At 41.5% G+C, this 24,331-nt stretch overlaps 1 protein-coding gene across 1 annotated transcript; it reads right to left on the reverse strand.

The window, feature by feature from the left end:
- Positions 1-11,615: 11,615 nt before the first annotated feature.
- On the reverse strand, positions 11,616-14,015 carry irx3a (iroquois homeobox 3a). The gene is made up of 2 exons (XM_031281603.2): positions 13,535-14,015; positions 11,616-12,895 (listed from the first exon to the last, which is right to left on the reverse strand). The coding sequence occupies exons 1-2, from the start codon at positions 13,751-13,753 to the stop codon at positions 11,831-11,833; spliced, it is 1,284 nt and encodes a 427-aa protein (XP_031137463.1). The 5' UTR covers positions 13,754-14,015; the 3' UTR covers positions 11,616-11,830.
- Between the last annotated feature and the right edge of the window lie 10,316 nt (positions 14,016-24,331).

The following is a 24,331-nucleotide window of genomic DNA, read 5'->3' on the forward strand; positions in this document are numbered from 1 at the left end:
GTGTGCCAGCGGAACACTGAGTGGCGTGGAGAAAGGCCTATTATCTCCCACATGCACACTCTCTCTCTCTCGCCTTTCACACCCCAAACCTCGGCCCTGTGAAATCAGGCAGACAGATTCTGCTAAAACCATCACTCCTCCTTATACATGCATGTGGTCTCCTCCTGCATACACCCACTCACATCTACACACACTTATTCTAAGTGGTGTGCAGGGAGTTATTTTTCCCTTTCCTGTCTGTCTTTGCACACACACACACACACACACACACACACACACACACACACACGCGCACACACGCACGCACGCACGCACGCACGCACGCACGCACGCACGCACGCACACACACACACACACACACACACACACACAGAAGGCCCAAGAGCTTCCATGCCATCCATGTGTCACTGCTTCTGACACACAGAACTAAACAAGTCATTAGAGCATGGGTCGAATCATCCATACACATAGTCTTATCTGTCTGCTCTCAGTCAGCCAGCCTATTGCACAGCGGCTGGACGCCTCTCACTGCTGGTAGGATATGAGCAATTAGCAAGAAAGACCTTTTAGCTCTGCCAGCTGATTTGCGGCCAGTTTCTGCATATGCCTGTAATTCACTTTGACATTTCATCTCCTCACTTGTCACAGTCTTTATTGTGAATTACCACAATATAAACAATAATGATGAAGTAATAATCAAATCGGAGGCAATATAATCATTTTGTTTTCCCATGCGCCAATGTCCACTGGTTGAACCTGTGGGAGACAACTGGTAAGTGAGCGTTCTTGTGCGGAGTCTCTGGAGAGCGAGTGGAGGCAGCCGGGGGGAGTCTTCCCAAGTCAGCCCAGGGGAAATGGCTGACAGTTACACTAGCCTCCGGCCAATTAACTGTCATTCTAGCTGTTGGTTTAACTTGCTGACCTTACCTCTCCTCTTCTGTTTGTCTTATCATTTCCGGCAAAGAGGACCTCATCTGTGTATGTAAAGTGGACAGGTGACCTATAGGGAAGGAGAGCAAAGGTCACAGTTCATCCACAGTATATTTATTTCGAGCGACAGCAAATATACCGAGGAGTCTTCTGGGAATATCGGGGCGTAGGAGGAGAGAAGTCCTGTGGGATTGAAAGAGAGCTATCTGTTATTACTTCCAATTACTCCCCAATCTCCCGCTCTATCTACCTGTAAAATGATATTAGACATGCCTGTTCTCATGGTCTTTTACAGATTAAGGCTGCGCTTCTCAGTGATGAGGCCCATGGGAGCTTGGGGTCCACACTCCTTGCACTTAAAGTCATCAGCTAATAGAACATATTAACAGATCCGAGGAAGAAAAGTTTATTTCTTCAAGAATCACATGGGTTTTGTCTTTAAGAGGATGTATGGGCGTTAGTGGGAAGAATCTGAACGCGGTTGCCCCTGGGTTGGCGTGGATTTGAGGTTGATGTGTGAATAGAGGTACAGTTCCAGTGAGTGCTGCTGTCTTAGCATGACAACAGGAGGGGGCGGGCTGTACTGGCCCTTCTGACACAGTGCCCACCCCTGTCTGTTTGTGAGAGCGCCACTTCATTGTGCCCAGTCGCCACTAAGGGACAAAACCTAGAGACGACACAGCTGGAGATGGCAGGGAGCATTCATGCTGAATACTTGGCTTGTTCAGGCACTTTTCTGCTCTGTGTCTCACAAGAATCCACTTCCTACTTCCCGTCCTGTCTCTGACAGTTTTACTTTATATTGTCTCGATTAAGTCTTTTCTGGATGTTGGAAATATTGCTACAGGATGCCATGTAATTGATAATTATTAACACAAGATACTAAGAGTTATTCCTCCCTGACCACACATGAAAAAGGACTTGCTGTAATTGTGTGGTGTGTTTTAAAGTTACCAAATATTGTTTGGTGTCTAGAGCACACAGGCACACAACAGTTGTCACAGTTCCTTTACACTGTATGTGAAGTCCTGTTATCTTGTAAAGGTGCGACTTGTTTTGCTTGATTCTATAATATAAGCTCTTGCAGTCACATCAGGACATATTATTGCACATTTATTCTACTTGGCAATTTGGGTGACTCTGGTTCTAAAAACTGTCATCTTTAATTTGTCTCTGTGATGTCTTAAGGCAACTTGTCTTGACTAGATGAGGGAGATTTCCCAGGAGTAGATGAGAGAGAGTTGGAACAGACCAGAATTTGGCTCAACAATCCTCCTTCAGCATGCATTTAGTTTCCTTATTATAGACAAGGCACCAATCTATCCTCATGCCACTACTGAATCACTCTGTCGCCCACCATTTCATTCTCTAATAAACACTAACAAAACAGATGCATGCATGAATGCACATACGCACACACACACACACACACACACACACACACACACACACACACACACACACACACACACACACACACACACACACACACACACACTGGTGGTATAGCTTTCACCATCTCTCATTTGCATGGCAATGCCATTATCTGGCTGTGAGGTGTCACGCTATAGTGGCTGACAATGTGCCTGACAACAAGTTTATCTAAGCACAAAGAAAAGTCGAGAAGAATAGAGTACTTTCTCTGCCTCCTCTTTTCCTCTGGCTTTAGTATATATACTTTTAAACTCCCCATGGAAATACGAGGAAGGATGTCACCCATCCTCATCCTGCATGATAGACTGGCAAATCCATTATTTATACCCCTGGTAAAACCTATAGTCGACACTGTGTATAGACATATATTGACTGTTTTAGCACTGTGCCTTTCTTAGTCTGTTTTATGGTTCTCTCTCATGTTCCTCCACTTTCTATTTCTTTTTTTCTTAATATAAAATGTGTTTATTTTTATTACATTAACTGTAAGTTACTGCAACCAAATGTGCTACTGCGGTCTTGGCCAGGTCTTCTTTGGAAACAGGATCTGAGCTCTCAGTGGGACTAACTTGGTTAACTCAAAATAAAAATACAAAGGTTGAGCTGCTTGTCAGTATTCATTAATAGTGGCGGATATTGGATTCAATGTAGACACATTACTGCAGACTTTCAGGCATGGAAGATTGTGGAGACTATTGGCTGAACTGAATAGAATCAATAGCAGGGTTTACAACTTAGACACTGGTAGGCATCATCATTACACAGTGAAGCCCTCTCACCTGCTGTTATCGACCTCCCTCTCCGGTTTACAGCAGCAGTGAGCAACACTTGGCTTGTCTGGTGATGTCATATATGGTTGTGTGTACGAGTCTGGTTTGTAGCAGCAAAGCAAACACAACCTGTCTGGTTCATGCAGTAATGCGCCGGGACGTGAATAGCCCTATCTGTGGTATCCGTGTTTGAATAAATCACTTGTGGTGGCGTATTGCAAAATACAGCATGATGATAAGTTGAAGCTGCTGTGTCCAGTGCTAGTAACGTCTATGCTGTTCCTGTGTTGTGCTGATAAGCAGGCTCAGCTATGTGTGGCTAAACAATTTCCTGTACATGGTTTACCCCCTACCCAACACCACGCTAGCTCTCAAAAAACAATGATTAGCCAGCGAGCTGTTTGGATACACACATACCTACCTCATGGAAGCTTTGACTTACGTACCCAAACACACAGGAATATTTATCTGTTGTATATGTTTGTATATTTGACATACATTTAGTTTTAAATGTCTCATCCACTACAATGTAAAATTTGTACAAAACAGAGTAATGTTCATTTACTAAATCAATAACTTGACAAGCAACCAAGCGTAAAAAGGTCCAGGGTCCTAGGAGCCCTAGAATTTAGAATGATGATGTGAGATGCGCTGAGGACAAAAATACAAGTCCTCCAACACGTACGACCAAACAGGAGTGTTCTCCCTAAATTAGCGGCCCTACCGGTGGAAAACATGGTTAACTTTATGAAACGGTAACAGTTTGCTTAGTTTTAGGCGACGAAACCTCTTGATAGTTTTAAGAAAAAGTTGTGGTTTGGGTTAAAATAAGTAGCCCACATTGAATTTATTATATTACTTAACTTACGGACCTAAGTACATGAAGTAATTATGTAGGTAGTCTCGCATTGCCAGACCTTCCTCCACAGCGCTGCGGAGGAGGGTCTGACGAGTCCACACAGCATTCCGAGATGGGAGAAAAACGGCCATTTCTTTAAACCGATTACAATCGTCTTGGGCGGTGCTAAGTGCCAGACGGAGCCACGGCGCCTCTGCAAAATAGCCTCGGGAAGGAACTTGTTTTGGTGGAACGTGTACGTTCAAAGGTTGTTTTAGTCTTGCAGAAAACTCAGATTCCACATATTTAAAATGCCAACACAAAGAAAGCGGAAGGTAATGAACATCCGGCCGAAATGAAAGACATCCGGCGGAATTTACGGCGGCACCTGAACAATCCCGGTTATAGACTAATATGTCTGTGACATAGAATGTGACAAACTACATTACGTAAGTAACGTAACTTAACTTATGAGTTAAAATAAGTCAACGTTGACTTTTGTTTTCACACAGTACATGAACAACTTTCTCTTGGGTGAAAGTCTTGTGTTTGTTTGATCCATCCACCCCGAATTTCTTGCTCTTTATATTACATTACCTGACTTCCTCCTTTGCTCCCATCATAATTACTATGACCACTAGAGGTTGCTGCCACTATAAACGTAAATATGAGTCGTAATTGGCACTTGTACAAATGACCTTTCAGGTTAGTTTTTGGGGGAGGACAGTCTCGAAAAATTAAAGAAACTAGATAAGAAGGGCTTTCTTTTTTTCATTCCCTTTGAACATGAAAAAATACCTACCTACCTAAGTAGAGGTACACATGCTTTTAGAAAAATCCTGTCACATGCACTGCTTTTCCACAATAGATGCATCAGGTGCAGAGTTATACTCATCACTTAGTTTGTGATCTAAGGCCTATTAAAAATGTTTCATGGATACTGAGCAAATTTCATTTGGCTGTAAACTGTGTGTACGAATCCAAATCAATCCTTCTTCTCCCACAAGAGACTTTTTAAAGAGTTGCATATTGGCAGTATGCAGGCACAAAAGTGAAAACAGTATATAAAAGGAACCTCATATCTGCAGTGTGTGGCACTGATAGGAAGGTGATGGATATAGCCAGTTGGAGCCTGAGAAAATGAACTTAAACTAAAGGGGATGTGGATCAAAGAGAGGGACAGCGCCAGTGATCATCATTAGACTTCCTGCGCACCCCCTACTCCCACAACGCCTTCCTTTACATTACCATTATTAAAAACGAGAGGACTCTCTTAATAAAGTCTATTAATCACACCGGGGGAGTTGGTTCATCGGTTCACCCTCTTGTGAGGGTCTCTAATCAATCAAGCTCGCTGGTGATGTATTCATGGGAGATGTAAGAAAGGACTTGTTTGACAGTGTTCCAAGGAGGAAGAATTTATTAAGTTCCCTTCACCAGTCAGCCAATCCTGAGGAGTCATGAATACACCCCCACCCTACCCCACCCTTGTCCTCTCCGCCTGGTACTGTGAATAAAAGAGCCTTCACAATGTATGAAGTCTGTACAAATATTGGAAACGTCCAAAATATGCCCTCTCATTAACAGTGATGAGTGAAAGCCGGAGTATTGGCATTTGTCAGATATGCTCGGAGTGTAAAGGCACTGTTGTACAAGGCCTCTGCTGTGTCGGGTGATGTAGAGACATCACTCTCATGTGATCCTCTCAAAAGCCGGAGAAAATGTGTCTTATTAGTTCACACGAGGTGGCGAAATTCTGTGCTACACCGCTGACTAATGTACAAAGCTGAGAAAGCGCAGGGCTGATGGTTTGCTGGGCCTCTGTTAGTGACGTGTGAGTGGAGAGGGTGTGGAGAGGGGACATCAGGCTGGTAAAAGCGTGCAGCTGTTGGAAGAAGCTATGAGGCCAGGCGTTCTTTTATAAACCCAGCCCTATGCTCATCTCCTTGGTAAATGCTTTACAGGCAGATTTACATTGTAAAGATGCGAAGGAATGCAGCTTTTCACCACAAAGATGTGAAAAATGTTCCCGTAATATTTCTATAAAAAAAAAAAAAAGCTACTATATTTTTCTTTTACACTTATTTTAAAAGCACATTCACAAATGTCAACACTAACTACAATAGTGTGTGAGTAAGAGAGGAAAAGTTGGGAACATACACATAATGGGGCTGAACATGTTTTATATAGCAGGCTGCATAAAAAGCCTGTATTGCCTTTGCTTTGTCCTGAGGAAGAACGGAAAGACAGCTATGCTTGGCTTCAAAGCTGCATTTCCATAATTGCCCTGTAACTCTGGCCTGTCTGAAGGATCTGAAGGGGGCTGAGAAAAGCACAATCTTTCAGCTGGGTGAACGGCAAAAGCCCCAACGCCTCTCCCTCTGGCCTGTCGGTCTGCCGCCCCCTTCCCCACTTGTTGCCTTTCGGATTCAGTGAAAGAATTCCTCTCTCTAACCTCCATCAACAAAAGGCATGAAATCAGTGCCCTCCCTCTCTCCCGCTTCGGCCCCAGAGAATGTCACTCCTTCTGGGCCTTTTGTCCTTTGCTCAGCCCAGGGAAACACAACAACCACTCTCTCCCTTCTCCCTGGCTGTTCTTTAACGTGTTGCCACTGCACTTTCACTCACATTCTCAATAATGAATGTGCCATAAAACATGCAGGAGACACAGAAGTCGCATATCTTCGGCAGGGGTAAAATTGAGCTTTCCACCTTCTCTTCTTTCAGCTCTAGAGTGTGACTGCTGTAACAAGTTGCTGTGGAGTGTTGTGGCCCTGTAAGCCTGTGTATGAAGGTATGTGGTGTGTGGGACATGTGTTCCAGAGAGCAGATCTCTGCTCCTCCTGTGGTCAGCTAACACACAGGCCGAGTGCTCGCAAAAGGGCAGCCTTCTCTTTGCCAGGGCAAGCGCTGGGTGGGGGGTGGGGGGCACAGTCGACAGTGGCTCATAAAAGGATTAGTCCACCGCACAAAGACAGTGGGCCGCTTCTAAGCCTGACTAGGTCCACAAAGGAGGTGACATTTGTCTGTCTCGGTGGCAGGAGGGGGTGTGGCAGAACGGGCCAGCTTGGGGGTAGGAGGAGGAGGAGGTGGCACTGGTGGTGGGGCTACAATGACAGAAGGGGTGGATGAGGTGAAAACACAGGACTGACCCCCTTTATTTGCAGCGGCCTCCTCTTTCACAGGGCACCTCTGGCCCTCTCCAATGGGCTGCTCTAGTGTTTATTTACTCCATGGTTTCTCTCCATTCACTCATGAACCTCTGATGGCTCCATTGGCCAGACCCTTTCAGCCGCCTGATACTGCCGTCCACCTTCTCCCAGATCAATGAACACTTGGAGAGACAGATTAGATTTCCTTTTAATGATTCCATCTTTCTCAGATTTTTCCCCCTTTTAAATGGCTGTTTAACAGCACATTGCTTTTTCCTCCTACTGCACGTAGCTGTATGTAGTCCTGCCTCAGAGTATTGAGGGCAAAAGGCAGCAGCAGTCAACAGCGCTCAGGACAACACAAGCAACGTGATTAGAAATGAAGTGCAATTAATTTGAACTACTGTATGGCAAAAGCTTTCCCACACTCTTCATACTGCAGAAGCATCCATTAATTCGTGAATAATTGCTTGACAGTTTGAGGATCTCTTGCCTTACAATGTGAGATATCTGAACCTGAAGAATCCACAAAGTCACATTTTGATTATTTTGTAGCTGTTTTTAAGCCTCAAGCAAGTACCCTCCTAATATTTTAAATTCCATCTTAACTTCTTTACTTCTCTTACCGTCTCATGTGGAGAAGATTACCCTGTGCTTTTTAGGCAGTTGAGTACAACAGGGCTACAGTGTGCCCCGCAGACTCTGAGCATTTAATGCAGCATGGACCTCAGAAATAAGAAGAGGAGTCAATGTTGATTATTGCTCATTAGCCAGGAGAACATCCACTTAATGTGCGAAGAAACGAGTGACACACCATGCCCCACTGGAAATGGTCCCTGTGTAGCTCAGAGCAAGATGTTAGCTAATGCATTCCATTTGCTCTTTGTAACCGGGAGCAGGTTGGACACGTATGGCGACATAAGCAGGCATGATTACTTTGTTTCTGCATAGGCATTTTAATCCCTAATTTCATGCACTGATCAGAGGAGAGGCCCTGAGCTCTAGACACGATCACTGGCCCTTCAGTAGCATTTCAATTGAATCCTCATGATCAAGAGGTGGCTTGTTCTGGGCCCCTCAGGAGCAAACGTCCTGTGAACAGTGAGGAAATAAACGTCGTTATTTATAAGGTTCAGTGTGCTCACATGCAGCTGGCTGCCCTCACAGCCCACCTTTTATTTATAGAATTTTTTTTTTTTTATTTACAGTAAGCTGACATAAATCTATGAAGGAACAGTGATTCATAATACACGTCAAGTCATATCAAACTAATGTTTATAAATGTATAAAAGGTTTATAAAGTTGTTTTTTTTAAAATGATTTTTCTTACCTTGTAACATTCCATATGAAAACCTCATTCATTGTGAAAAAATGATCAGTGTTAGTGCAATGCTGATCATTCAAAGCTACTTCCTTTAAAAAAGGCAGTGGGCAAGAATGTTCAAAAAAGAAAACTATTACATCAATCAGCTGGCTGGTGTCACTTATGGATATGCATTGCGCAGTTAGTCGGGGCTCTCAAGGAAGATAATTGATTAGACAGGAAGGCAACATGGTGAGAGGAGCTCCAAAAGACTCCGGAGTCTTTCCCTCGCCTGAGTTTGTTTAAAGCATATCATAAACCTAGAGAGGATACAGTTCGAGCGAATCAGCGCTTTTCCTCTGTCTTCGCTGCCCTGAATGGCAGACGTAACCAGATATTGTCCTCGTTGACCATCTGAGTCTAGTCGAGGAATGTGTGACAGACGGGTCTCTGTCTCTGTTTGTGCGGTTTTACAAAAATATAAATGCAATCATAAACCCAAGTCCTTTAAAATGTAAACTATGAAAATAAATACAAATCTGAAGTCAATAAATAATTACAATACCAACGAAAATTGACAGTTTTCGTTCAGAGTATCTAGGGTAAATTAGGAAAGCAAAGTTTGTCTCCCAAAATACATTTTTTGAACGTTGTAGACATGAATATATTTTTTTCCTGCTGATAAATAAGATGGATAAAACATAATAATTTGCATTACTAAGACTTTCATGTATCATCTGAGTCTTTTAAAGGCTGGATATGTTTTTATAATCTCGGCAAAATTTGAATAATAGGAATATTGACGGCATTTCTTTTTTTCCTTTTTTTTTTTCCTTCTCTTTTTACCTTTATTTTTCAACGTCTTTTATCTCATCATAACTGATTTTTTTTAAAGGAAGTGAAACGACTAAATGCGCTTTTAAGGATAATTGAGAAGTCCTGTAATCCTTAAGCATGCAGCCATAAAATATTGTTTAATACTTCAACCATTGTCGGGTCTAAAATAAAAAAGCTACATTTTATCTACGAAATATGTTGCCAGTTTTGCTACATTGTGCATTTTTGTAAATATTTGCATAATATTATTGCCTAAATGGTTTGTTGCATGCAGCTGAAAATGGCTCTGTGTTTTCTTTTTCTTTTTTTAAACATTAGGGCCAAAATTAACATTAAAAATGATGATTTGTTTTTTTTTTACATGTCCTTTTCGACGCATTATAAACAAGTCTGCTGATTCCTTTTGACATATGCACTACATCATAATATCACAACACTAAGGCTTGGAAACACGTTAAAAAGGTATAATATTGTGACAGATTTATAGGAGCAAAATGTTACTATCGAATTTCATATCACAACTGAGGGATAGATTAAGAATGGGCTAAAAAAATAAAATAAACCTGAGACTACATGAGCAGAATGTGTGTGTCAGCGCACAGGAACATGGCCGACTGCGAGTGACTGTAGAGGGAGCTCCAACACCAAGTTTACATAAACTTCCTCTGATAAGGGCTCCCACATGCAAATGATCACATCACGGGCAAACAAAATAGATGATGTTATTATTAGTTCTACAGCGACCATATATTACAATTACACCAAGGAGCAGCGTTAGTTGAGGAAAATGTATGATATATGTGAAGAGCAAAAGCATTACAAATTGAGCATGATGAGATCTGGGAGTTGCACTGTAAAGCCCAAATCCATCTTTAGGATCAGCTGAAAGCGCTCTTACCAAATACCGAGGACCATCTAACAGCCATTGATTTCCTAAAGTCTCTTTTATAGACCAAACAATTTCAGACGAAAATTAATGAAAGAATTATTCATTTAAATACGACCGCTACGCTTCTATATAAGGATAATCCCACAACATTAATATTCAAATGTATGCCGCAATACTGGCTAATTAGCCCTAAGTCCCTCCACTACAAAAGTGTGATAAATCCCTCTCGAATATTTACTTATCACTGCCACGGAGAATGTGCCTCAGGCTGTCCACTAACACAAAAACCAAAGCAATGCAATTCAAGCTGCAATGCACAATAACAGCCACCATCAAAAAGCAGCTGTCGAAATACCTCGGCCAAAAACCAACATTTTTTTTTTTTTTTTTTTTAAAGTTGCAGCAGTTCATTTATTAGCCAAAATATAGACTTTCTTGTACAATTTGGTTCACAAGTATGTACATATTCTTAACTTTATATACAAAACATTTGAACATCAAATCCTCACAGAACTTACAAAAAGAAAACAAAAACTCACAGACTACAGGTTCATACATTATTACATTAGCAGTTTTACACAGGACATGCTTACAATGTAAGTATACAGAGATGTATTATTCTTATTTTACATTCCATATTCAAATTAAAATAAAATAATAAAGAGGATGGGTGAGAGGTTATGGAGAGGAGATAGAGCCGAAAGAACCTTCTGCTTCTAGTTGGTTCTGAGGCCTAAAACCCACAGGAGGGGGGGGGGAGCAGAAAAAAAATGTAGTGATCTAAAAAAAAAATCTGCTAATAATAGCCTCGGGGAGAAATAAAAAACAAAGTGACAAAAAAGTGACAATTGCCTTTCAAAAACGAGCCTGTGGTGAGTTTGCATTGAGCTCATTTGCATGACCAAACAAGTAAGTGTAACATAGGCCTTGACGAAATAACACAAGCGCGCACACAAGGATAAATAAAAAAAAAAAAATCTTAGAATAAAAGCTAATTTGGGTGAATATGGCGTTTAAAAAAAGAAAACGTGATATGGCATAACAAAATTATAATTCCCAAATGTCATTAATTGACAGCCTCGCTATCTTTGAACTGGGTGGAAAGCTGTTTTTAACAACTTTTTCTTTGCATCCAAGGCACTAGATCTCTCTGAAATTGTGGCAATGAAAATTAAAAAATGTATTCATTGGACTGCCTTTTATCAGAGCCCATCCTGGGTCTCAGTGAATTTACTGTTGAAAACGAGTTGGTTGATGAATTTATGTAAACCATTGAATACAAGCACATGGGCCTTAATATCATGTAACAACACCAAATAAAGGAAGGAGGAAGGAAGGAAGGAAGGAAGGGGCACGGAAATCAAGAACAGTTTTCACCCAATTCAACTTTTGACTTTTTTTCTTAAATGCTTTCTCACGAGGTTTTCACAATCCTCTCGGACATTTTTCAAAGCAGCTACACACACCTCACACACTCACACACAGTCATACTTCACGCACAACTGTATTCTGTAAGCTATAACATTGTAACACTGTTCATCTGTGTGGCCTAAAGAGAGAAAAAAAAAATCCATGAAGGGGCAAAGAAGGCAAAGGGAGGTCGAAATTAATAGAAATGAATGACGGGCAATGACTAGTGTCTTTGTTTTTTTTTGTAGTTATTTATACATGCGCGTCTCAGTGTCGGGGACATGTACCTGTGACTGAAGTCTCTGAACTATGACTCCTGTCCTCCGTTTGCCTGCTGCTGTAGAGGGCCAGGCCGGTGGCAGTGGCCTGGTTTGCCAGTCCCAGATAATGATTTGAGTTCAGTAAAGCCAGCTGATGCGCCGAGAAGGCTCGGTTCGTCCAGTTCTGGATTTTCCCAACGGGACAAGAAGAGATGAGTCTATGAGGGGCGATAAGGGTCTGGGCGGCCGGCCCTGCGGAGTTGCTGCCGTTCATTTGTGGCGATTTGCGCGGATTGTCAGGGGCCGTGGCTGTCTCTGCCAAAGACCAGATCTTTGGCTTTTGGGCTGGGGCAGGGCTGTTTTCTGAGGGGGGTGAGCTAACGGACACCGGGTTCAGTTTGAGCTGTTCGCCGTTTGCTTGGGACGCTTTGGTGTCCAAAGAAGAGTGATGGTGGTGGTGGTGGTGGTGGCTGTGGAAGTGCTCTCCTCCTCTCTCCACGTCTTTGCCCTCTTTCCCCACAGCCTTTAGAAACCTCTGGTCGGGCCCTTGTAAATCCTCATAGCCGTCAGAAATCTCAGAGTCACTCCTCCCGTCGAGTTTCATGTCTGAGTGCAGGTCGTCCTGGTCGTCCAAGTCGTCCTTGTTCTCAATATTTTCCGTGTCGATGTTCTCCAAGTCGATCTCCTCCTCGTCCTCCCTCTTGTCCCCCTCCTCCCCCTCGTGATCGCTGCCGTACACATTTCCCTCTTCGTCGGTGCGGTTCCGAGGGGCCCAGGTCATCTTGTTCTCCTTCTTTAGCCTCCTCCTGGCGTTGGCGAACCAGGTGGACACCTGGGTGAGGGTCATTTTGGTGATGATGGCCAGCATGATCTTCTCTCCCTTGGTTGGGTAGGGGTTCTTGCGGTGCTCGCTGAGCCAGGCCTTCAGGGTGCTGGTGCTCTCCCTGGTGGCGTTTTTGGGTCTGGACGGGTCACCGAACTGATATTGGCCATATGGGTAAAAAGCAGGGTGATGGTGGGCAAACCCTGGGTGCTGGACACCGGGACTGTCTTTCAGTTCATACTGAGCACCCTGAAAAGACAAAGAACCAAAGAGTCAGAGGGATTTATTAGGCTATATTAATATGAAATAGTAATGCCATATAGGAAACTTTGTCTGTAATCCTTCTTCAGGATAAATATAACCACGCCTCACATTATGACGTGGATTCCCAGTAATAAAACAACCATTTAAGTTATTATTAAAGTGTAAACAAACAATACTGCTAATGTATGTTTGTCACATCTCCAATCGTTATTTACGTACCACAAGCTTAGCAACTGAATGGAAAATTAAACTAGGCCTACTTTGAATTTAGAAACACTTGCACGGAAAAGACTTTACTTTTATGAATTTATTTCCCAACCTACATGTAAACCTCATATACAGCAAGTTTCAGCATTTTGTTAACTTTCTTTGCTTTCAGTTTCAGGAAATGGTGTGCTGTCAATAAGCATATGAAGCACAGTTTGTTCATGTGTTACTTTTTAGCCACTTTTTAACTAAATTTCACAAAAGCTTCAGCGACAAAGTAGCTACAGCCTACACCACGGCGCTCCAAAAGTTTACACTTAAAACGTCCCAACAAACCTTTCCTAAAAACTTCTTTATTTCTTTTATTTTCAAAACATAAAAGTTATGGATGAGTTAAGAGAGAGCAGAGTGACTCACCAATTGATTGAAAATTGATATATCGTTTGAGTAGGGCAGAAACGCTCCATAGCCCTGCGCTGCTGCGGCGAAAGGAGATCCATACATAGTGGAGAGGACGTTGGAGAGTGCGCCGGACGGACTGAGCTCTGTCCCGGCCCGGCCATTGCTGGCGATCCCCTGGCGCTCCGGCGGGTATATCGGTCGGATGTACTGATATCCCAGCTGAGGGAAAGACATGGTGGTAGGAAAAGGGGAAAAAGTCTGCTGCAATCACACAAAGCAAGGGAATTGCCTCGATATCCACTTTTACAGTGTGAGCATGTGAGCAACAAAAGGTGCAAGCAAGGGAAGTCTATATTTCCTCGGGAACAGCCAGTGTAAACGATCCGGTTGCGCCCCTTATTTCTTCCTCTTCTTCTCCTTCTTCTTCTTCTTCTTCTTCTTCTTCTTTCCACCCTCACTTCCCTATTGATCTGGATGGACTAAGGTCAGGTCCTTACAGATTGCTTTAGATTATTGGGACTCCCTTGCTCAGATTGACATTTCTAGTCGTTTAGAAGCCCCTCCTATTTCTCAAATCTCACTCCTCTCATACACACCGCACACCAAACAGCCTCTCTCTCTTTCTTTCTCTCCACCTACCTCCCTCCCTCTCTCTCTCTCTCTCCCTCCCTCTCTCTCTCTCTCTCTCTCTCTCTCTCTCTCTCTCTCTCTCTCTCTCTCTCTCTCTCTCTCTCTCTCTCTCTCTCTCTCTCTAGCTCTTCTTCTCCCGGATAAGTGCACTGACGTCGCCAGCTCTTATTTGAATGGGGTTTCAAATCTCATTTTATGGCTCGCCAATCTATTTCATTTGTTAATTGTTCGCGTCTGTCCCACCACATTTTTTTGTGTTAATTCTCAATTTTGGCCATTTGCACAACAGTAAGCATTTTGGTGTCAGTGACTGATTAACTTTTTTTTTTTGGTCTGCAGTTTCCTTTTAATGCACGGATGCAGAAGAAACTTTGAAACTTGGAGACTCGCCTAAAGAGGACATCGGTTAAAAAGTCAAATTGGCAAGTGTTAAGTTTAAGAACACTTAAAGCCAGTGTTCCTCCCTTTTTTATTATTGGGAAAGAGTTTACACACCTTTTTTTTGAATTGACACAGTATTTTAAAATAAAAAATAAATAAATCTAAATGGTCAGTGTCAAACGCACGTGAATCACAAGGGGGAAAAACGCTGAAAATACTGAATAGGCTATAATTAATGTGTTTGTAACGACTGACGGTGGCCATGCCTTGTAATGACCCCGGATCACAGGCTACACACACCTTTATTTTATTTATTTTTTTTATTTATCGCTACATCTCTGGGTGGAAGCTGTGTTTTCTTACAGCAGTTTTGAGGTGTTATGAGCTCTTGGTGGCAGGCGAATCGGAGTCAATTCAGTTTTTAATTTCAGACATCAAACGGGTCGCATGTAGCCACTTGACATCAAAGAGAGAGCTGATGATAGGCGCATTACACTGTTAATGAAGACTAAGTGTAAAGTACCAACGATGATAAGTAATAAACATGTTAGTGTATTGGGCTGGGAAGATGTATATTCTGGGGGAAAAAAACACTCTGACTTCACTAAGCAAGTGTAAAAAAAAAAAAGTATTATTATTTATTATATTATTTTATTGAAAATAAAAGCAACATTATCATTATTATAAAGTAACCACAATAACAACAATAATATAAATAATAACTGTACTAATCATAATATGAATTCTAATAATGGTACTTCTGAGTATAGGCAAAATAAACATATCGCTCGAAGAAAAGCTTCAACAAATAATTGAATGATTTGAAATAAAGTCTCTTCTTTAATCCACTACAAAACCACGCGATCATCCGGGCAGACTGCACTTTAAAATATCCATTTGATTTTTGAATGCAACCTGATGTTTCTTGTAAATAATACGGATTAAAACAAAACAAGGGAGTCAGAATTGAAATTCCATGAATCAATACATAAAAGTGTGTACGGGACAACGTTAATCGCATTTCAACCCGATTTTGTACCAGCATCTGTTTTGTTAATCGTTTGCAAAACAACTACAGAGGCTGAATTATTACTTAACGCACTTTATTTGAATATGGTATAAGTCTTAATGTATTATTGACAGCGAGATGAAATCTCATCAATCTCAGTTTAGCTTTGATAATGCAATCCGGGTTTCCAAGAATTCTGAACTTGTATAAACCTTTAATCTTCTTTTGAAGCAGATAGTTATCATTGTCTGGGAGGGATAATAGCAGCTATAATTTCTTGTATAGAGCTACCCATAAGGATACGCCTTGTTTCTGTAAAACTCTGTCCTGAATCTGTGTGTGTTCTTTGCCGACATCCACCCCAACCCGGATTATGGGGTTATTAATTACAGCGGCTTGCTGGTGCCATCCGACCGGAATGGTAATCACTACATTCAGTCAATAGCACGCTCACACTTAACACACACAGTCATGCGCGGACGCACGCACGCACGCGCGCGCGCACACACACACACACACACACACACACACACACACACACACACGCGCGCGCGCACACACACACACACACACACACACACACACACACACACACGCGCGCGCGCGCGCGCGCGCGCAAGATCGACCTGCAAACTGAGGGGATCCAGACAGTGAAGTGAACGGTGGTTAAAGATAAGTGGATGGTATTTGACATTTAGATACACAGCAGCATAATAAGTGTAAAGAAGAAAGAGAAGTTTAAAAAGGGGCGGAAATAATGACGTCCAAACATCACACCGCAGATAGACAAGAGAGAGAGAGAGAGAGAGAGAGAGAGAGAGAGAGAGAGAGAGAGAGAGAGAGAGAGAGAGAGAGAGAGAGAGAGAGAGAGAGAGATAGGGAGAGAGAGTGTGTGTGTATGTGTGTGTGTGTGTGTGTGTGTGTGTGTGAAAGATATATATATATATATATATATATATATATATATATATATATATAGAGATAGAGAGAGAGAGAGAGAGAGAGAGAGAGAGAGAGAGAGAGAGAGAGAGAGAGAACGTGGCTGGGCCGTAATAAACGTTAGAAGTGAGAGTATAAATCTGAGGGTCCAGCGAGGTGTCTGCCTGCTGGTGTCCGCTAAGCAGCGCTCCGAGTCCGGATGGACACGTGTCTCATCCTCGGGACCACGTCGCTCGTACCCCCCCCCCTTCCACTCCACCCACGCCAAGCATTGCGTCTGATTTATTGCCCCAATCAAACGCACCACGCACTATCTTAACACTTTCACACCGACCCGGGAAACTGGCGTAGCCATAAAAGCATTAAGACGCCGCTCCCCTCTCTCCTAAAGAGAGTCTCAGTAAACAGTAAACTAACCTCTGCGTGACTTCCGTATACACACACACACACACACACACACACACACACACACACACACACACACACACACACACACACACACACACACACACACACACACACACACATGTGGGACTAGGCCAAAACTCAACACAGCAAACACCGAGAACTGTAGACACAGATAAATAATTTCAGAAAATGTTATTTATTTGCGACAAATCCTATTATTATTATTATTATTATTATTATTATTATTATTATTATTATTATTATTATTATTATTGTTGTTGTTGTATACACCTACTTTAGTTTTCTTAATTCTTGTGGAAGCATGCTTGGAGCGCGCTGGAGCCAATTTAATTTGTAGGTGCTGTAAAAAGAGGGCACTCATACACGAGTGACTTGAGGGCTGTTTTGTAGAGAGCTCTTTGACGGTAATTATGCAGATGACACAATTTCACATTCTCATAAGCAAACATACACGGCCTATCGCTCAACAGTAGTCTCTTATGCAATACACAGGGCACCAGCGACACGTCGCAAATGATGAACCGAGGCTCTGCAAAACAGGCGAGATCAAAGGCTTCAAACAGAGGCACTTCAAATTACACGTTTAGATCTTTTCCACAACGCCTCGGTGACAGAAAAAAAAACCAACACATCTCTCATCACACATGGAATCAATTTTAAGGGAGACCTTGCTGATCAACATTAGCTAATTACGGTGACGAATGAGGATTTGCAAAGAAAACGTAATCAATGACCGTTGGATGCTTTGGTAGTTTGAAGTGTCTGTGTGTGTGTGTGTGTGTGTGTGTGTGTGTGTGTGTGTATGTATGTGTGTGTGTGTGTGTGTGTGACTGTGTGTGTGTGTGTGTGTGTGTGTGTGTGTGTGTGTGTATGTATGTGTGTGACTGTGTGTGTGTGTGTGTGTGTGTGTGTGTGTGTGTGTGTGTGTGTGTGTGTGTGTGTGTGTGTGTGTGTGTGTGTGTGTGTGTGTGTGTGTGTGTGTGAGAGAGAAAGAAGGAGAGAGACTCAGAGATTTGAGATTTCTTGACTTGCTTGACAAACCAGCTCTCATTTTGCTAAGCAGTCCTTGAAAGGGTACCGGAGCCAAAATTGCAGTATTTGCAGTTTGTTACTCACCAGAACTTGGCATCTTCTGTTTCACAAACTGCTGCTGTAAATATTATATATGATAATGCATGAAAGTGCAGCGGAGTGATTTGCAGCTCTCGATGCGATCAAGTAAAGCTTCCGGTCAGCTGTAGCCAAATAATAAAATGAGCTTCTATATATTTGACATCTGTCAGAATGATGAAACTAAATGACAAAAGATTTAGGAAAAAGTCTCAGTGTGATTCATAAAAGTGACTATTGATGTTATCTTATTACGAAGCAAGTATTCTTAGCTGTTGCCAGAATATACATAGATATAGGCTACATACTGTTGTTGTTAATCAGAAATGTTCCTCAGAGGGATCAAACTTAAATCTGTGGTTAACCTAAAAAACTAACTGTGCAACACATTCAATCTCCAAATAAGCTCTTTCAAACTCATGTCCCATTAGGGTGAAATAAAGGTCCAATAAATCTTGCAGTGTTTAAAGAACAGTGAAGCTTAATCCAATAAATGAATTACTTTCAAAAATTAATTGTTCTTAGCAGCAGAAGCAAGTGTACTTTGAAATACATTTAAAGTTTAATTTTTTTACTGTTAGGATAATTTAAATAGTATGATTTTAATTACATTACACCAACCAATCATGCATATTAAATAGATAGCCTAACTTTGCATTAGTGGCAAAGTAAAGCATTTTGGAACCGTTCCTCCTGCTCACACCATTTGGAAACAAATTAATAGTCAATGGACTGCAACTTATTAAACTGGGTTATGACAGCAGATCAAAGCATGAATTCACACATTGCCTCACAAATGTTTTACATTAACTTGTTAACTTCAGGTTGTAGGCTACTACTACATTTAAACAGTCATTCAGGCTAAGCATGGATTGAACAGGAGATCCATTTTACATTTAGGCCTTGAACAGAGTGTTACGGTAACAAGCAGCCTGCAGCTTACAAGTTTTGTACAATGTGCAATATATGCATATATGCATATTAACCTATAAATACTGTAGTCCTATGTGGGATATTTATAACTATATGAACATCTCAGATTATAGACCAACTTTGTGCTTCAGAAACACTGCATCCATAGCTCTAGGTGCTTTTAGGCCTTTAATATTTGTCAATACAAATCGATAATGAATGTCTGCTCCATCACCCTAATACATATTGTTATATAGACTTTGTGTGCCCACTTTACTCAATAGAGGGGTTATAACATTATCCTCTTCATTTCCCTACTACAATATTACTTTAATGTCTTTAGATATTATATTGTTTACACTTCACCTAGAATAGTCACATATCCCTCTAAAACATATTAATTAAGCATCACGTTAGTTCGTGCAGGACACGGAAGTCATATGCCCACTAATTGAATTATCATTCCCACCAGTCACAACCAATCACAGCCATTTTTTAACATCAGGCTGTCCATTTAAATGTCTCCCTATTTCTCACTGCTTCCCACTACTCCAATGCTGCCTCACACCGCTGCTGCTGGCAAAAGTTGCCTCCACCACCCAAGCCTCCACCTTCCTGGTTTAGAGTGTCATCATAACTTAAGTCTGAAGTAGTTTTAATGTCTTGGATTGGTCCCACTCTTGTGTACAGGGGGGTCTCAGCAGCGTGCTCCCTGTTTCAACTTAGCATGCTGCTTGGCTGATCCAGAGAGCATCGTTAGAACAGAGCCTTCATCGCCAAGTATAACTGTATTTCCATTTGTTGCAATAAATGGTTAAATTTAAGACGAGATTTAATTCTGGTATTATATTCTGGTTTGGTTATCATTTGAAATTGACAGGTCATTACAGTACAATGTCTAATTTTTTTTGTTTAACTCTCAGGGCTTTCTTGTTGACATGGAAACCATCCATACTGCCCTGATGTTGTATTTGTAGTATAAAGTCACTTTAAACTGTCATTATTTAGGGAACCAATTCATTCATTCCATGAATCTGGATGGAACTGAACTAAATTATTATTATTTTCTAACATCATATGATTTTGCTGAGTCAAGGGGGCACAATTAGTATAAAATAAACCAGGCCTGTGCAAAACCTGTAAAACATTATTTTCCCAGCGACAGTCTAAGCCACACAGATGATCCATAAACCACAACACCAAATCCAACTGATATCAACTGAATATGAATATGTTATCATGTTTATATATAATTCATACAATTCCACGTTATTAGGTAATCAGGGCTTTGTATGATAATGCAATATTCACACTGTAGAGATTTGATATGCTTTGTGAGTGCCTTTAATAATGCTGCATTGAAGGTGAGTTTTTTTTTTTGTTTCCTCTTTGCCCACTCACTTTCACTCCATCTGCTGCAGTTTCCCCTGTATCAGTAACACAAGGCATTGATTTTACGGTAAAGTCACTTTGTAAAGGGAATGAGTAACTCTGGGCCCCACTATCACTGTATTACACGGGTATGGCCCACGTAACAAGATGAACATTGATTCAGCATTACGGATGATCGATAATGAAATAAGTAACTTCAGGGCCAAATTAAAATGCAAGCTGGCTTGATGCTGCCAGGCTCTGTGAGAGGTGACAGCAGGAGAGAGGGAAGGAGAGGGAGGAAGAGCGACAGGGAAAGGCAGAGACAGAGAGGGGGAGAGAAAGATAACAAGCTGGTGGCCAAACAGAGTTCCCTGTATACAGTGATGATGATGTTTTGAAGATGTTAATAATGATAATAATGGCAGTGATAGCTGGGGTGTCCTCAGAGTAGCTAATTAACAAATACTACCACTCCTGCACAAGCTTACTCTATGTCCTATTGTGGTCAGGTTGCAGTCAAGTCACAAATATTTTTATTTGTATTCCTTTTTTTCAAATGTATCTCAAATTAAACAATTGAGAATAAAGGTTATATCATTCGTCAGTGAATACTGGTTTTATTTTATTTTCAAATGGTGTAAATCTGATTGAAATTGACGTGATCTATGACTTGACTGGCCTGTTTATTTGAAAGGAATGTCCCATTATAGTCCCCTTGGCATCATAGTAAGCATATGACATGGATGAATGATGTTGCGTCAAGATGAAGAAATTAAAATGGATATCTTTTTAAAATGTCTTTTATTTGTTTTGTTTTTTAATTGTCCATTGATTATCAGAAAAATCTTTCAGCAGATCCCTCCAACTTTTCCGTTTACATTTCTAGTATGAACACAGAACACAGTCTATAAGCTGTACAGTAATACAATTTCCCAGAGCATCCACACTGTTCTACCAGATTTGCACGGTCCGTGGAGCCAAACCGTCATCCATCCATTCACAAAGTGGCACATCCTCCCAAGATGTGAAAGAAAACACCAACTATTTACCACAGCTATCCAACAAAAGGCCTATGGCAACCCATGATCTGTTTCACTCAAGAAAGCATAACATGGTTTGCCTATTATGGAGTTTCTTGATCCAGTGGTAGGCAATGATGCCCTTTCTTGGCCCCGTAGCTCAACACTGCGGCCAGACAAATATCAGCTTCCCAGCACTTTAGGCCTACTGAGCCAGACAAAGCCTCAGTCTTTCCAGCTGTTGCTGCTGCTGGTTTGAGGCCGGAGAAGAGGCAGCTGTACCAACATGGGTGAGCGGAGCCTCCTCATCTGTGTGCTGGCCTGGGTTTTGCAGGGGGTGCAGGGTAGATAGTAGGGGGCGAAGTGAGGATGCCAAGGAGGGATTCCAAATCTGGACATTAGCTGCTATGAAACTGACTCCATCCATGATGCTACAGTGACCATGTATAATCAAAGATGGATAGTTGTAGAAGACATTGAAGTGACTATTTGTTTGCTTTACAAGTCTAGAAAAGTTGACTGTATAGCCAGTATCAACTGTACTGACGTTGGACGGACGCCATCACTCACATACACAAGCCTTGATGAAAGATTTAAGTGTTCAGAGAGTATTACATTACAGTAAGTTGTTTTGGTCATTCATTTGTAGCATATGAATTATCTATGGCTGTTTTCTCTGTGGTTGCACATATTCAATTTTCATTCTTCAAATTTACAGTTATCAGTGTTGTCAAATGATTTGTCACTGTATAATGACCATATTAATGCCATTTCGAATCAGTATGTTTTAGTAAAATCATGGTAAAAATCCATATTGATGATGTGGTTTGTCAAGAAGCCAGCTCATCTTGAGGGTCAAATCATTTTGATCCCTCATACAGAAACTGAAAACATCCAACAGGAAACAGCACCAGCATGGTTTAGATAAGAAATAAATGGTTTTGATTGATTTCTAGGTCTGTATATCCATTATGATTTCAGCCTCATGATTTTACCCCAGTGTAAACATTCAACTCATTTGTCTTGGTTTTATAATTAGCATTGCCTTATTAATTATTTACCAAGTGTTTCTTCTTTGTTCTTTGTTCTTGGGAGAACTGCAAGATTGTGACAGATTTCGCTTCCCATCAAGAAAACAAAAACAAAACAGCAAGTCTCTGTGGTGAAGTTAAGCAATTATTGCAAAGAGAGAGCTGTAGGGATAGATGGAAAAATTCCTCCTGGAAACACTACTTTGTGACCATTCACTGTAAAATTAGTGGACAGAGCATGTGTGACGTCACCCATTGGTTTGTGAAGATCTGCTATGAGTCGTCGAGTTTGCTGTTACGGGCGCAGCCATCCTGGTTGCGGATGTGACGATTTTAGACGAGAGGGAGGAGTGAGGGAGGAGCCATAGACTGCTGCTTACGCTCTACGTTACGTTACACATTTCACTGGCAATCACATCATAGCCACGTCCTAAAACACCCCCTGCTCATTACACATTTCACTGGCAATCACATCATAGCCACGCCCTAAAACACCCCCTGCTTTATCGCCGATTTTAAAATCAACGAGACCATAATTCAAAAAATGAACATCATTCTGTATTGCAGAAGACTTAAAACTAGTGATTGAGACCATAAACTCATTATGAAAACGTTTACTGAAGTAATCATCAATCAAGTAAGAAGTGGGTCACTTTCTCATAGACTTCTACAGAAACCGAACTCCTTTTGCAACCGCACGTGTCGCCCCCTGCTGGAATTTAGATAAAATGCAGGTTTAAGGCACTTCCGCATTTGCAGCACTTCGCCAAACCGGATGCTTTGGCCACTAATATACAGTCTATGTTTATGACGAATGAGCAGCTTTAACAATGGCATCATGAGAAAATACCTTTTTTTCCTCAGCGACATCTCTGTCACCTTGTATTTCACTATCTAGCAGTCCATTTCCATGAGTGGCGTGAGGAGCTATGAGCAGATCCTGTGATGGCATGTTGTGGAGGTTGGTGGGTGCGGACCTTGCTTATAATAATCAGCCCTATTGAGGGGCTCAGCATGCCAACGGACTGAGTTCAGAGGAGACTTTAGCAAACACTTGATAAGGATTTACCCACCTAAACACTGCACTTATTAATGCAGAAGATGGTACAAGTAGTGAGTGACACAATGAATACCTGTGAGCACGTTATGTGTCTATGTCTTGTGTGTGTTTGTGTACACCCACACACAGGCGTTGTCTTGGCACTTGAAACACACTTTGTAATTATTATCCTATTATGCTAACACAAACTAATAGGCCTATGTCTGAAATAGAAATTAATGGTGGTGACAAAGTGCCGGTCTTACCATGCACAATGCATACATGTTACCACTGTAAACAAAGGCTAGTTGGCAAAGCTGTACCTGTTTCATCAAAAACATAGAAACAAAGCCTTGGTAACATTTCAGCAGATTAGCCAACTCAGCTTTTTTCAGGATGCCCATTTGGCCGGTTCTGCTTCCTTTTTTATTTGCATCAAACATTAATTGTCTCTGTAGTTTTAGGGAAGCTCTGGATGACAAGTGAAAAAGAGCACACGTTAGCTCTTTTTATCAGTCAATGTTTTATTTCTCTTTAGGGTGTGTGTAGGTGTCTATGGATTGGTGCACTTTTTGCCCTTTCATCTGCTAGTCCCTCGAACACTCGTCCAGAGAAAGATATGTCAGCATCTGCCCAACTGGATTGAACATTATCATGGACATTCATAGTTCCTAGAGGATAGATCATGGTGATGTCGGTTACTGCCGGAACATTTGGTAAAGGTGTTGGTAACAACGTATCTCAAAAACGACTGGCTGGATTTTTACTGAACTTGATGTTGATATTCAAAGCCCCCAGAAGATGAATCAATATGTTTTCATTTTGGACACCCGATAAACTTTACCTTAGGACACACTGTCGCATAACCTTTCACACAGGATATTTCATGTTTTGATAAGAATAATTACCACGAAATGTATTAAGCACATTCTTGCACCT

This window comes from Sander lucioperca, chromosome 3, assembly GCF_008315115.2.
Source record: "Sander lucioperca isolate FBNREF2018 chromosome 3, SLUC_FBN_1.2, whole genome shotgun sequence".
Taxonomy (NCBI): Eukaryota; Metazoa; Chordata; class Actinopteri; order Perciformes; family Percidae; genus Sander; species Sander lucioperca.